A 15,180-nucleotide genomic window follows, 5' to 3' on the forward strand; every position below is an offset into this window, starting at 1 on the left:
TAAAATAACTCAAATCTGTCATTTTAATTAAAATATAAAATAGTTTTCAGAACCACAAAGAAACACCTTATTTTCTCCCTAGATTTAATGCTATTAAAAACGCTTGTTTTTACCCTTTGATTTCAGTAAGAAAATCAATTATGCTCTATAATATTAAAACTCAATAAATAACCAATGAGGGGCATCTCTGGCTCAGGTCGTGATCCCGGCCAGGGTCCTGGGCTCGAGTACTGCCATCAGGCTTCCCGCAGAGAGCCTGCTTTTCCCTCTGCTGGTCTCTGCCTCTGTGTCTCTCATGAATAAGTAAAAATCTTTAAAAAAGAAAAAGACTTCTGATTTTGACAAAATCATGGGCCAAATACGAAAATCTGGATAGAAACATCTAAAAATAATGCATTAAAAAAAAAGTTTTTAATTGCAACAATGAACTCAGAAAAAAAGGAAAATTACCAAGGACCAAAAACAAAGAGGAAAACTGAGAACCCAGCTGTTGGTTTTATTTTGAGGCGGGACACCGAATATATGGCCTTATCACTCACTGAGAGCCCTGCATAGAGTCAAAATTTCCAAAGTACTATACTTGCAAAAAAAGAGAAGGCTAGAGGGGCACCTGGCTCATCCAGGTGAACATGTGACTCTTGACCTCAAGGTCGTGAATTCAAGCCCACAGTAGGCGTGGACCCTACTTAAAATTTTAATAAAGAAGGGCAGACTAGAAAATGTTCACTGGCATAGAGAATCAATAGGAAAACACATCTACTCTGTCTGGACTGGGAAGTGGAGAAGAGATTTCTCTTCTGAGAATTCAGGTTAGTTTCTCACACCAGATTTAGGGTTCAATTTTTTCATTACCCACAGAGGTTGCCTATGAACCTCTAAGTTTAGAAATACAGAAACTGGTTAAGAATTATGCTACCAAAAGGACTTGTGACAGGTATATGCACAGCAGAATCTGAAGGGAGGGGATCCCTCGGTGGCTCAGGGGTTTAGAGCTTGCCTTTGGCCCAGGGCATGATCCTGGAGTCCCGGGATCGAGCCCCACATCGGGTTCCCTGCATGGAATCTGCTTCTCTTTCTGCCTGTGACTCTGCCTCTGTGTCTCTTGTGACTAAATAAATAAAATCTTAAAAAAAAAAAAAAAAAAGCTGTAGGGATACTCCCATTAACTCGACCAGTGCTTCTTACACTTCTGCATGTGTCAGAAACATCAGTTTGTTGGGCCCACTCCCCAGTTTCTGATTGAAAAATTTTGGATTGGGTCCAAGAAATTTTTTTTTTTTTAAGATTTTATTTATTTATTCATGAGAGACATGGGGGGGGGGGGGTAGCAGAGCACAGGCAGAGGGAGAAGCCAGCTCCCTGCAGGGAGTCCGATGTGGGACTCGATCCCCAGTCTCCAAGATCATGCCCTGGGCTGAAGTCGGTGCTAAACTGCTAGCCACCTGGGCTGCCTGAATTTTCATTTCTAAATTGATCTTGGGTGATGCTTGCTACTGCTGGTCTGGGACTATACTTTCAGAACCACCAAGCCAAGTTAAGGGACTCTCTTAGGAAAAGTCCCTAAAGATAAACTTGCCATAAAAGAGAAATCCATTTTTTCGGGGTGCCTGTGTGGCTTAGTCAGTTAAGCATCTGTCTGGGTGGCTCAGTCAGTTAAGTATGTTACTTTTTTTTTTTTTTTTTTAAGATTTATTTGTTTATTCATGGAGAGAGAGAGAGAGAGAGAGAGAGAGAGAGAGAGAGGCAGGCGCAGAGACACAGGCAGAGGGAGAAACAGGCTCCATGATGGGAGCCCAACATGGGACTTGATCCCGGGTCTCCAGGATCATGCCCTGGACCGAAGGCGGCGCTAAACCGCTGAGCCACCCGAGCTGCCCCCCCCACCTTTTTTTTTTTCCTAAAGAGGGAGAGACAGAGGAAGGGGGTGGGCAGAGGGAGAGATAGAATTTTAAGCAAGCTCCACATCCAGCATGGAGCCGGACTCAGGATCTCACAACCTTGAGATCATCAACTGAGCCAAAACCATGAGCTAAACACTTTAACCAACTGAGCCATACAGGTGCCCCAATGTCTGACTCTTGATTTCAGCTCAGGTCATGATCTCAGAGTCGTGAGATCAAGCTCTCTGTTGGACTCTGTGCTGGACCTGGAGCCTGCTTAAGATTCTCTCCTTCTTCCTCCCCACTGCTCACTCTCTCTCTTAAACACCCCCCCCCCAAACAAACCCAATCACAACTTTTAAAAAGTTAAAAAAATAAACTCAGACCTTCTCTACCTGCCTTATCTTTGACAAATAATAAAATTTCTCATTTCACAATTAAACATGTTAAGTTTAAATGACCCAGAGAGAGAAAACACTTACCAAAGTTCCATTCATTCTAAATACATGTGAAAGTACTTAAAAAACCAAAACATTCGATATAAAGCAAGTTGATAATAGAGAATAACCATTGAGACAGACCTTGATTTTTTTTTTTTTGTTGTTTGTTTTGCAAAGGAAGAATATAAGCAGGGGAAAAGCATGACATCAACAATTTCATATTTGAATCACACAGTATGGTTTACGAAATGATCTCTATACATTCTCTCATTTAATTTCCCACAATCTGGTCTTTGTTTAAACTACATCCAGATTAATGTGTTCCTATTAGTCAAGATGAACCAAAGACGAATGATTATACTGTCCTTTTTTTTTTTTTAAGATTTTATTTATTTATTCATGAGAGATACAGAGAGAGAGAGGCAGAGAGACACAGGCAGATAGAAGCAAGCTCCTTGGGAGCCCGACACAGGACTCGATCCCAGGACCAGGATCAAGTCCTAAGCCAAAGGCAGACGCTCAACTGCTGAGCCAGCCAGGCGTCCCTACACTGTCCTTAAACAACACAATGCATAGTCCTGTTCCACATAATTTACAATGGGCTTCAATTTTCTAATGTATAGATCTCATATTCCTCAGCTCAGAAGATTTCAGAGTAAAACTGAAACTCATAACCAGACTAGCAATACATTTTCCCGGGATATTATCTTATTTATATCTGTAGAGGGGAAGGAGACTTTAAATGTTATATATTCAAAAGTATGCATTAAAAAAAGACAAAAAACGAAGCTTTGTTTTTTGATATGATCCAAGTTTGTTTTTTCATGAAAGGCCAAAGAAAGAAATAGGTTTTATGTGCAGTGAGGACTTAGGGGATTCTAGTGGGATAGCAGTCCAGTTCCATCATAATGAACAGAATCCAACAGGAAGAAAATATGATGTTACCATCATTGGCCACAACTGGTAGTCCAACTTCTTCTGGGCCTCCCTGAGTTTTGGGAGGCCTACATGGCTAATATTTTTTTCTTTTTCTTTTTTTTTACATGGCTAATTTTTGAATAACCTATAGATGCCTTATTTTTGGTTTAAAAAAATTTTTTAAATAGACTCCATGTCCAGTGTGAAGCCCAATGCATGGCCTGAACTCATGACACTGAGATCAACAAGACCTGAGCTGAGATCAAGAGTTGGATGTTTAACTGACTGAGCCACTCAAGCATCCCTTTCTTAATTTTTAATCACAAATACATAACTGGTTCATAAAAACTGATTTACCTTGATGCTATAATTTGTTTTCTAATAGTATGTTAGTTCCACCAAAGCACTAGATTTTATCATGAATCTGTAACTATAATAATTTTAAGCTGTAAACACAAATCAATGGTTAAAATTAAAAAAAAACTGATGCATAAACATGAAACCAGTGAAAACAGAGAAGATATGAATAAAGAACAACTTGAAATTAAGAGATCCTTTTGAGATAGCCACAAGGAGTGGCTATCTCAAAGCTCAGAGACCAGAAATTTTAGTTTTGGGCATACAGATAAATGGTAGGTTAATGAAGCTATAGGTATGGACAAAATTTTCCCCAATTAATTTATACAAAGAAAAGGAAGCCCAATACTAAACTCTAAGAAATTAAAAAAAATTTTTTTTTTTTTTTTTTAATGATAGTCACAGAGAGAGAGAGAGAGGCAGAGACCTAGGCAGAGGGAGAAGCAGGCTCCATGCACCGGGAGCCGGACGTGGGATTCGATCCCGGGTCTCCAGGATCGCGCCCTGGGCCAAAGGCAGGCGCTAAACCGCTGCGCCACCCAGGGATCCCTCTAAGAAATATTTTATGCCAAGTAGTTGATGAGAAGAAAGTGGAGTGTGTTGATAGAAGCCAGTGAAATGGAGTTTCAAGGACTCAACTGAGAGGTGACAACGGATGGGGACTGAACAACAGCCACTGTGTTTAACAACAAAGAGCTCAGGGAGAGGGGGAGGGTAACTGGGTGACAGACACTAAGAAGGGTACACAATAAGATGAGCACTGGGGGTTATATTATATGTTGGCAAATTAAATTTAAATCAAATATATTAAAAAAAAAGAAAAAACAACAACAAAGAGCTCACTGACACGGAGCTATTTCTTTGTAATATGACTTAGTATCATTTATGGAGTAACACCCCTTACAACAACTTTCAAAAAAGTTTTTCTCCCCTGTCTTTTCTTTGAAAATCTTTCTTATGAATTTAGGATAACTCTGTAAGGTTTCTAAAATCATGAAACTCTGACTTTGGCTGAAATTTTTATTAAGTCTGTAACTTTGCTGCAGATTTTTTTTTAACAATAATTAGTCCTCTCCTTCAGAAACCTAGACTATTTCTGCATATAAATCATGAAAATTTCAATCACCTAATTAATGTTCATAAATTTACAAAATGAAGTATCACACAGCTATCATTAGAATACATACATACACGCATACACACACACACAACCCTGAAATCGAGGGTTGTACTAGACCCAAAATCTAACCTCTCCACAATGTACCTGCTTTATGAAAGCATACTATCTTCAGTCACAATCAATAAATTGGTTGAGTGCACCTGGGTGGCTCCATGGTTGAGTGTCTGCCTTTGGCTCAGGGTGTGATCCTAGGGTCCCAGGATGGAGTCCTGCATCAGGCTCCCCTCAGGGAGCCTGCTTGTCTCTCTGCCTCGGTCTCTGCCTCTCTCTGTGTCTCTCATGAATAAATAAATAAAATTAAAAAATAAAATAAAATAAATTGGTTGATGGTACAGGAACTGCTAATTTTAAAACTCTAAGAGGTTAATAGCAGAGACAAGAGGGAATTTTTGGGGAAAGATGAAATTGTTCTACTATCTTGATTGTGGCAGTGGTTCCACATCTGCATGCATTGGTCAAGTCAGAGACCTGTACACAACAAGGGTGAATTTTACTGTATGTAAATTGTATCTTAACTTTAAATTTCTGAAATAATTATAAGAGGTACTTTGATTGTAAGTAAATATACTTATTTTTATAGATGCCAATATGCCAACACCTATTATCTCTTCTGTAAGAAAACCCAGAGTGATAAATACACAAAGCAATCACTTGTATAGAAATTAAAATATCAATTAAGTGTACACCAGGAAACGCATACAAAAATATTCATGGCAACACTGCTTGCAGTAATAGTAAAAAACTGGAAACTACTGGAAATGTCCATCAAAAAGAGGGAATAAACTGCAATTTATTCATACAACATGAAATACTAAAAGGAAAATGAATCAACTACATGTCCACATGCATCAATATGGATGAACCTCAAGAAGACAAAAATACATAGTATGAGATCATTTTTATTGAGTTCAGGAACTAAATAGTATAGTATTGAGGGATACTGCCATGTGGTAAAACCACAAAGAGAAGCAAGGGGGTATGAAACACTAAATTCAGAGTTTTTAACCAAGGCACAAGTATGGAGCAGCAGGTAGATAGAATATAGAAGGTCATATGAAGACTTCTAAGGTACTGGTAATGGTTGACTTCTTAAGATGGATGGCGTTTCTTAAATTATACATGTGTCTACTTTATAACTTTCATATATAAAATATTTCATAATTTTTTTAAAAACAGTATGCAAAATTTGAAAGATTTTGACTAAGTAATATAAAACAAGCAAGTAAATAAGGAGCAAAGTACAAGGTCTTTAATAAACAACAGTGACAAAATTGATAGAGGGGAAATGAATGACAAATATAGCTCAAAAACAGGAGATTCTTGTTCAAAGATGACCGGTAATTGGAAACAAGGATTCAGAAGAGTATCAAACACTTTCCTTCTCCTCTATGACCATCCCACTTATTAGACACATAATCAATTTCCATGCTGGGGGGGTGGGGGGGCAACAATTTTTTTACTCCTACACAAGATTACAAGGAAAATGATATCCTCTGAAAAGAGACTAGTTTCAGCCAAGATAAGGGAATAAAGAGGATGCTTTAAGAAAAAAAATGCAAGAGGTAGTTGAGTCTGTTTAAAATGGAGTATTCCAAAGGGAAGGAAAAGTAAAGAAGGCTGAGAGGGAAGGAACTTGGGGGGAAAAACCCCAAAATGAAAACAACACATTAAAAGATTTCTCCCTTTCACGTGGCAACTAAGTTTTCTAAAGATGAGAAAAGCGGGATCCCTGGGTGGCGCAGTGGTTTAGCGCCTGCCTTTGGCCCAGGGCGCGATCCTGGAGACCCGGGATCGAATCCCACGTCAGGCTCCCGGTGCATGGAGTCTGCTTCTCCCTCTGCCTGTGTCTCTGCCTCTCTCTCTCTCTCTGTGACTATCATAAATAAATAAAAAAATTAAAAAAAAAAAAAAAAAAAAAAAAAAAAAAAAAAAAAAAAGATGAGAAAAGCATAATCAGAACAAGAAATCACACCCAATTTTATTATCAGAATTAGCTGAAGGTATGTGACAGCATCTCAAAGGGGATGTAAGGATTTACTTTGCTTCATGTTGAACAATGGTAAGCCAGGAAGTGGGCGGAGAAAAATCTCCAGTCTTCCCTGGAAGCCAAGTACACTGAGGGCCTTGTTTTTAAAGTTAGAAAAAAGATTTAAGTTTAACTAGGGCTATAAATAAAAATTTAACAATACCACCTTCCACCTTTCTGCAACACTAAATGGAATTGGCTCTTTGTTTTCAAAACGTGTTTAAATTTGCCAGCAACTCTTTGAGTTTAAAGTTAATAATTGAGTTAATGCTTAAAGACTCAAAGTATGAAAAACAAAGAAAGCAACAAATAACTGTTTAGTGGTGGCAGCAGTGAAGATAGTCAATTTCTTCCTTAGCTATACTGGTTTACTAAATATTGAGCTATTATAGACCAATGCTGTATCAAAAACGGTAGTCAATACTCCATTTGATTCAATACAGTAACTATCTCTTAACATATACTACACTGTTTACAGAAATATCTGTTATCTAAAGATGATATGCTATAGTAGATAAGAAATCACAAAAGGTGCTCTGCCAATAACTACCTGTTTAACCAGACCTCTCAGAAAGCTTTCCTGAGCCTATTTCTTCATCTATAAAACCATCCGTGACTGGTTTATTATTAGAAAAGTACAAAAAAAAAAAAAAAAAAGAAAGAAAGAGAGAGAGAGAGAGAGAGAATACATGCAAAAGGGGAAAACCTGGCACAAATTCCAACAAGAAGTATCATATTGAAGAGCCCTGCCTGGATCACCTACACAATTATTCTCAGAAATTTCATATATCCAATTTAATGTACCACAAAGCATTTCTCTTTCAGAACTAGTCCCAAGCCCCAAACTACCACTCAGACACAAAGAGAAAATGAGTTGGCTTTGATTAGCAACTCTCACTTCCTTAGATTTATATACATATATATAAATACATGCCTTGGCCCACAACTCTAAAATCCAGAAGCCACTGTATAACTAGTTTCCTTTTGGTAATATTAATACTGACTTCCATTACTAAACCATGCTTCTCTAGGAGTAATGGACTGGAAACTGAGTTGCCAGTAATTCATGTGAGCACATCCTAGCAATTTTGTCAATAAACTAATGATAATACCTGCCTTAATTTATTTTCATTTCATATATAACAAAAATTTTAATCACATTTTACCCACAGGTATCAAAAGTGATAGAAAGCAAGTCACCATGTTTTCTTTTTGAAATATACATCACTATCAAACTCTGGGCACTAAGCTAGTAAGTAGTGACAGCTTTAAAAATATCTTGCATGCTTCCATTTTTCCATTCCTACACAATTTCATCCATCTGTAATATCTTCTACTTTCCTATAGAACTTGGCCTATTAAGACAAGTGATTAAGACCACAAGATCAAAAAACAAGAATATTAATACTGGTCAAATAATAAATAGCAGCTCAAGAGAAGACAAACATTCTTCAGAAAAGCTGGCTAAATAGTTAAGTTGAAGAAGTCCTCTAAGAAGAATACTTATTCCCACATTCAACAGAAAATAAGAAGATGATACTGAGAATATTGTTTTAAGCCTTCCTAGAAACCACCTAAAATGTATCTGTGACTTTCAGCCCTACATAGGGAAAGGGTAAATATATAAGAACCTGGAAGAAAGCTTTGAAGTGAGCATCCTCTTGAACGGTAGTATTCTGATCACTTGGGAGGAGAGGGAACAGGCTCTGAAGTCTCACCCTTTCACAAATCACCTTGTTAGGATGGCCAGGTAGAGGTGTTGAATTGGCCCCGGGAGATATCTGGGAAAAAGAGGGAGAAGAAAAGGATAGTTCATGGCTAGCCGCACCAATGTGGAGAATCATGTCTATGAAGGACAGTCTGGATTTTCTAGGTATTTGTGTTAGCAGAGACTGGAAAGAAATTAAAAATTAATCTTAAACATCAAAACAAATATAAGGATGGCAAAGGTTGCCTCTGGCAACAGATCTCTTTTACAAAAACTTTTTTAAAAGACCAAACAGCACTGCTCAAAAATGCTAAGTCTTTCCTATGTTTCCCATATAATATCTACTAATATCTTCTTCCGTTGGTATTAATTCTAAAATTCTAAAGGATAGGGAAGACTTCATGTTAAGAGAACCTGAGATACTACCATGCATCTTAAATACAGAAAGATTACTCTCTGTCTTGACTAAGATAATATTTTTCATCCTATTTTTTAATTAACCTTCTTTATGATCATGCAAAGACAACAAGAGATTTCAAAACATTGGTAGCAAAACTTCTATAGTGACCATAGGCATAAGAAAGAAGAGTTTGTGGACATCTCAGCTCTATTCAACACAAACTCAGTGACCTTAAGAATAAAGGAGGGACACCTGGGTGGCTCAGTGGTTGAGTGTCTGCCTTCAGCTCAGGTCGTGAACCCATGGTCCTGGGATCAAGTCCCATCAGACTCCCCACAGGGAGCCTATTTCTCCCTCTGCCTATGTATCTGCCCTCTCTGTGTGTCTCTCTCACAAATGAACAAATAAAATCATAAAAAAAAAAAAAAGGATAAAGATCATAAACCCCAAAGCAAATGACTGCATGTTTTAAATGCCTGACTTGATTGTAGGTTAATCCCCTTAAACTCATACATAATATCAACTTAAATCTGCAGGACTTTTAATCATGGACATCATGAGCATCACTTGTTCCACTGTGCTGTGGAGTAAACTCCCCTTGGGAGTTAAGTTTTGTGAACTTGCTTACCCCTACATTGAAGACCATGTGCTTTAAACCACATGTCTGGTTTTCAGTTTCACTGCCTCATTCATTCTCTTACATAGAAGTGTCTATTCTGTGCTGCTTAGGCAGCACATATACTAAGTGTCTATTCTGTGATAGACATTAAACCAAGACCGGCATGGTTTCCAACCTTCAAGAAGTGTATGCTATGAAAAAGAAACAAAAGCAAATCAGTGTACAATGTACAGAATATCATCTTTCTTTTTTTTTTTTAATTTTTCTTTCTTTCTTTTTTTTTTTTTTTTATTTATGATAGTCACACAGAGAGAGAGAGAGAGAGAGAGAGAGAGGCAGAGACATAGGCAGAGGGAGAAGCAGGCTCCATGCACCGGGAGCCTGACGTGGGATTCGATCCCGGGTCTCCAGGATCGCGCCCTGGGCCAAAGGCAGGCGCTAAACCGCTGCGCCACCCAGGGATCCCGAATATCATCTTTCTATGATAATGCTAGGCACACGGTGCTATGAAGAGGTAACCGGCAAAAGACAGCAGTATAGTCAAGAAACTGCAAAATGTTCAGTTTGGCTAGGCAGTATAGAAGTAAGCAGAAAGGAAGGCAGAGACAGATGATGAAGTAGCATGTTAATTATATTAATACTACTTGTATAATAGCCTTCCTTAACCCCTTTATAAATTGTTTCTGGTTTACTATGAGCCTGGTAAGCAGATAACCAAGCCTGATGGTAAGACTAAAATTATTTCTAAACACCTTCTTAGGAGCAAAAGCAAAAATCACTTGAGGGCAGTAACTTTAGAATTCACAAAATGTTTTCAACATGAGCTAAAACTTATCTTTACACTTACAAACATAAATGTGCTAATATTCTATGACGAAGTATGAAGTGCAGAATTAAGGATTATTTACTGATTGCCTCCTGCAAATCAAGAGTTTGTTACAAAAGATAAAACATGAATCCCATCACTCAAGGAGCTTATTCTAGTTTTCTTTTTTTTTTTTTTTTAAAAAAAGGTACAAAGCAGCCAAACTATAAGGATGGTATTTTAAATGAATAAATAATAAAAATAAAATCTTTAAAAATAAAGCAGTTCTCTTAAAACAGTATCTTCCTTTATGCTAGTTTCATGTTATTTTTGTAATCTTCTTAAGCTTATAATTTACAAGGTATCTTTGAAGACTGTTTTATTTGGTTTTGTTTTTAAAGATTTTGTTTATTTATTAATGGGGGACACAGAGAGAGAGGCAGAGAGGGAGAAGCAGGCTCCTTGCACGGAGCCCGACATGGGACTCGATCCCGGGTCTCCAGGATCAGGACCTGGGCTGACAGCGGCACTAAACCACTGAGCCACTGGGGCTGCCCTGAAGACTTTTAAAAAGTTCACCTGTCTTCAACTATCATACCTGAAACAGTCTGCATGAGTACCATTCTTATAAACTACTTGTACAAGTAGCTAGCTTGGAGAACAAATATCAGAGGATCAGGTTTCCTCTCTTTTATACTTTGTTCCTTTGAAAACTTAAGATTTCAGTCATATATAAATAAAAATTAAAAAAAAAAAAAAGAACGAAACTGGTAAACTCTGGCCCTTGTGCTCATAAGTTAATAACTTTCAAGCATATTCCTCTCCTACCCACAACAATTTCCTTTGGTCAGAAGCTCCTTCTGTCTAGAAAAAAGGGAGGACAAACAATACAATGGAGAAAAGCTATATTTAAATACTGCAGAATACCTGGTTGGCTCAGTCAGTTAAGTGTCTGCCTTCAGCTCAGGTCATGATCCTAGAGTCCCACATCCCATTAGCTCCCTGGCTCCATGGAAATTTTGCTTCTCCCTCCCCCTCCTGCCTGCCACTCCCTGTGCTTATGCTCTCAATCTCTCTGTCAAATCGATCAATCAATCCATAAATCCTTTTTAAGATACTGTAGTTAATACAGATCAAGGACAAAATGAAAGATGGGGTTTTATACAGGTGCACCCACTGTATAAAATCACATATAATCATTCTGTGTGTCCCTGTGAGGCAGAATTCTAAGAAGGCCTCCAAGATTCCCACCTCTGGTACACATCTATATAATCCATCCCTCCATGGTGTGTAGGCAGGACTGTAAATACAGTGGATTTCATTCCCATGGTTAGGTTAAATTATATAACCTAATTATATGAACCCATTCACAGAAGTAAAGGGATTTTCAAGTGTAATTAAGATCCCAAGTCAGTTGATTTGAAGTTAATCAAGGTAAGCCCGACTTAAAGTTCCTAAAAGAGGAACTGACTCTTCCTGAAGAGATTCTCCTGTCAACCCTGTAGGCAACCACTATGTTGTTAGAAGACATATGAACAGGACGGGGTCATGCTGCAGAGACAAGAAGGCACCCTGTAGGAGCTGAGAAGGTCACCAGTTGACAGCTAGCAAGAAAACAAGGGACTTCAGTCCTACAATTACAAGAACCATATTGAACCAACCAGTGGCTTGACAGAGGACATCAAACCTCTCCTGACATGGCAGCATCAGACAGGTAAAACCACTAACAGCCCTGCAGCTAACCCATGTCAAGATTTCCTGTTCCATGTGTTTATCCGTGAGGTAACAGGTTCATGTTTTATGCTACTAAGTGTGTGGTAATTTGTTACACACAATAGAAAATTAACAGGACATATATGTATCGAATAGAACAGAAATTGCTCTTCCACACCTGAAGAAAGTTTCTTCTCCAGAATCTTAGCTGTATTAATTTGATGAAAGATCTAAATTAAGACACTTATATCTAAGCAACACAGCAGTTTTCAAAATCTGGTAATAGTGAACTTCATACTAGGAACTGAACTGGCTCTCTGATCTTTATACACTGCAAGTCAGGGTTAACTGACTTGCTTAAAGCCATGTTATCTCATAAATATCAAAACCATAATTTGAAGCTAAGTCTATCTGGCTCTAAAATTCATGCTGAATGAATGAATGAATGAATGAATTTCATGCTTGACCCACTAAAACACCTTGTAGTTTAAGAATTTTAAAAGTGGGCAGCCCGGGTGGCTCAGCGGTTTGGCGCTGCCTTTGGCCCAGGGCATGATCCTGGAGACCCGGGATGGAGTACCACATCAGGCTCCCTGCCATGGAGCCTGCTTCTCCCTCTGCCTGTGTCTCTGTCTCTCTGTCTCTGTGTCTCTCATGAATAATAAAATCTTAACAAAAAAATTTTTTTAAGTAACATTTGGGGCACCTGGCTGGTTCAGATAGAAGAATATGTGGCTCTTGATCTCAGAGTTCTGAGTTTGAGCCCCATGCTGGGTGCAAAGATTACTTTAAATAAATAAAACTTCTTTTAAAAAGTAACCTTCCTTCTTGTAATTTAATTGGATTAATAAAAAACTATTTCACAAAGTCTATTTAAAGCTATTTTAAGTATTTCTACATAAATTATTTGACATAACTCTCCACTACTTCCCTCAATCTTCCTCATTTAAAATACTGTATACTGTATCTGGAAACTGATACAATTCTCTTTTTCTCTAACCTGGGAACTGTTGAACATTACAAAGATACAGTAACTTAAGTCTTTGTGCAGCATGCAACCTATGTTTTAAAAATCCAATAAAGGAAACATCCCTGAGACCTGATTAATCTGCAACTCCCCACACTTCTCATTTTTAATGCTTATTTACGTATAACTATATGTCAAATTTACCCAGCATAACTGAGAAAACCACCTGTTTCATAAGACTAAAGTTACAGAATAGTTTAACCTTTTAAGCACCAATATGATACTATTTTAGGCCATCTTTTGTTTAATGTGGCCTTACCCTGTGTGGTAAACCATAATATAACCAACAATTAAACTTTTGTCTTGAAGAGTGTAATTATTATGTTACGGTGCTAAAAATAACACAGGGCTTAGGTCCAGATATTGTCTCGGAACTTGCACTCTACAAAGCTGCTCCTGGTAGCAGCTTCCTTTTTCATTCATTTACATTTTTCTTATAAAGATGAGGTAGAGGATAGGCAGGTGCATGATCTCTAGGCCACACATTAAAATACCCTACTTTCTTCAACATAAATTGCTAAAAGGCCAATAGTCTTCTCCAAACAACCACATTATTCTTCAGGGAAAAAAATTGTTCATTGTTACTAGCAGCATTATCAACTAGTCAAAAGCACTCAAATCACAGCCTTTCAGAAGGAAAACAAACCGAAACAAAACAAAAAATGAAGAGTGAGGTAGTTAGTGTTGACCTCACCAGGTCTTTTACTCCTTCCTCTAGGTGAAGTCTGGGTACCTAAAAAATGAAAAGGTCAAATCCAAATTATCTCAAAATCCACATATTCTCACTGCTTTCATGATGGCAAATGTTAATCTCCTGGAAAGTAATCAAATAGATTTTATCAACTACTTGAACAGTTTGAGTCAGCAATCTTTCATCTGAAAAATTCTCGTTTTACTCTAATATGGGAATACCCCCAAAATACAGGAAAAGCCACATGCACAAATGTTTATCACAGTACCATAACTAATATGGGAATACCCCCAAAATACAGGAAAAGCCACATGCACAAATGTTTATCACAGTACCATAACAGCAACAATTTAAAATAACTAGAAGTGATCTAAATGTTTAACAAATTAGTACTTGCTATGTAAAATAATGGTATATACATGATTGGTGGACTATCACACAGCCTTAAGCCATTCAAGGACTGGTACTACCTCCTGAAGGAAGATCACTGCTGTTCAGCACTAGAATGATCATTTTTTATATTTATTTTTTTTATTTTTTATTTTTTTAGAATGATCATTTTTTAAAACAAACTATTATTCCCATTCTTGAGTTAAGGCAAACAAACTGGGTTCATGTCTTTCTGGGAGCACAACAGAACCAGATTTGGTGAAAATGACTGAAAGGCTTCACCATCCTTTCCCTAACGCTATAGTCCCATTTATTACTTGGGGGTGGGTGGGGTGGGGACACACACATTACATGCAATTAAGGAGGTCTGTAACCATAACATCTACTGATCTACTGAGAAGGTGGACATAAAGGTTAGAAAAAATAAGTTACAAATTATTTAAATAAAAAGGTTTTTTTTTTCTTTCCCCTCCACATCCAGATTTGCCTGCACATTATTCTCCCAGCAAGGAAGTGTCTGAAATAACTTTATTTAGTGTGGTAACCCTTAGCACAATGCTCTAAAGTATCTCAAGATTTATCTCTAAAAATTACAAGGATTTGGAAAGTACACAGACCATGACCAATCCAACCAAAATGAAAAATTTATACACAAATATATGTATGTATGAAAAGATAAAGTGTGACTAGGCTCTTTAAGATTCTTATTAAACGGCAGCCCTGGTGGCTCAGCAGTTTAGCACTGCCTTCGGCTTAGGGTGTGATCCTGGAGTCCAGGGATCGAGTCCCATGTCAGGCTCCCTGCATGGGGCCTGCTTCTCCCTCTACCTGTGTCTCTGCCTCTCTCTCTCTCTCTGTCATGAATAAATAAATAAAATCTTTTTTAAAAAAAAATTCTTATTAAATAGGGCAGCCCAGGTGGCTCAGCAGTTTAGCACCACCTTCAGCCCAGGGCCTGATCCTGGTGACCCAGGATCAAGTCCCACCCACATCAGGCTCCTTTCATGGAGCCTGCTTCTCCCTCTG

The 15,180-nt window shown here is 37.9% G+C and overlaps 1 protein-coding gene across 9 annotated transcripts in view; it reads right to left on the minus strand.

Annotated features, from left to right (window-relative positions):
* Window positions 1–15,180, minus strand: part of RNF38 (ring finger protein 38) — a 66,435-nt gene that overhangs the window by 35,511 nt on the left and 15,744 nt on the right. For 5 of the 9 annotated variants that reach the window (XM_077912534.1, XM_077912537.1, XM_077912539.1 and 2 more), the window contains exon 2: window positions 8,433–8,582. The exons of the other annotated variants lie outside the window; for them this stretch is intronic. In XM_077912534.1, coding sequence (XP_077768660.1) covers window positions 8,433–8,582 — 150 coding nt within the window. The remainder of the gene's footprint in view (window positions 1–8,432; window positions 8,583–15,180) is intronic. 9 annotated transcript variants of the gene reach the window in all.

Source organism: Canis aureus, chromosome 10 (assembly GCF_053574225.1).
Source record: "Canis aureus isolate CA01 chromosome 10, VMU_Caureus_v.1.0, whole genome shotgun sequence".
Taxonomy (NCBI): Eukaryota; Metazoa; Chordata; class Mammalia; order Carnivora; family Canidae; genus Canis; species Canis aureus.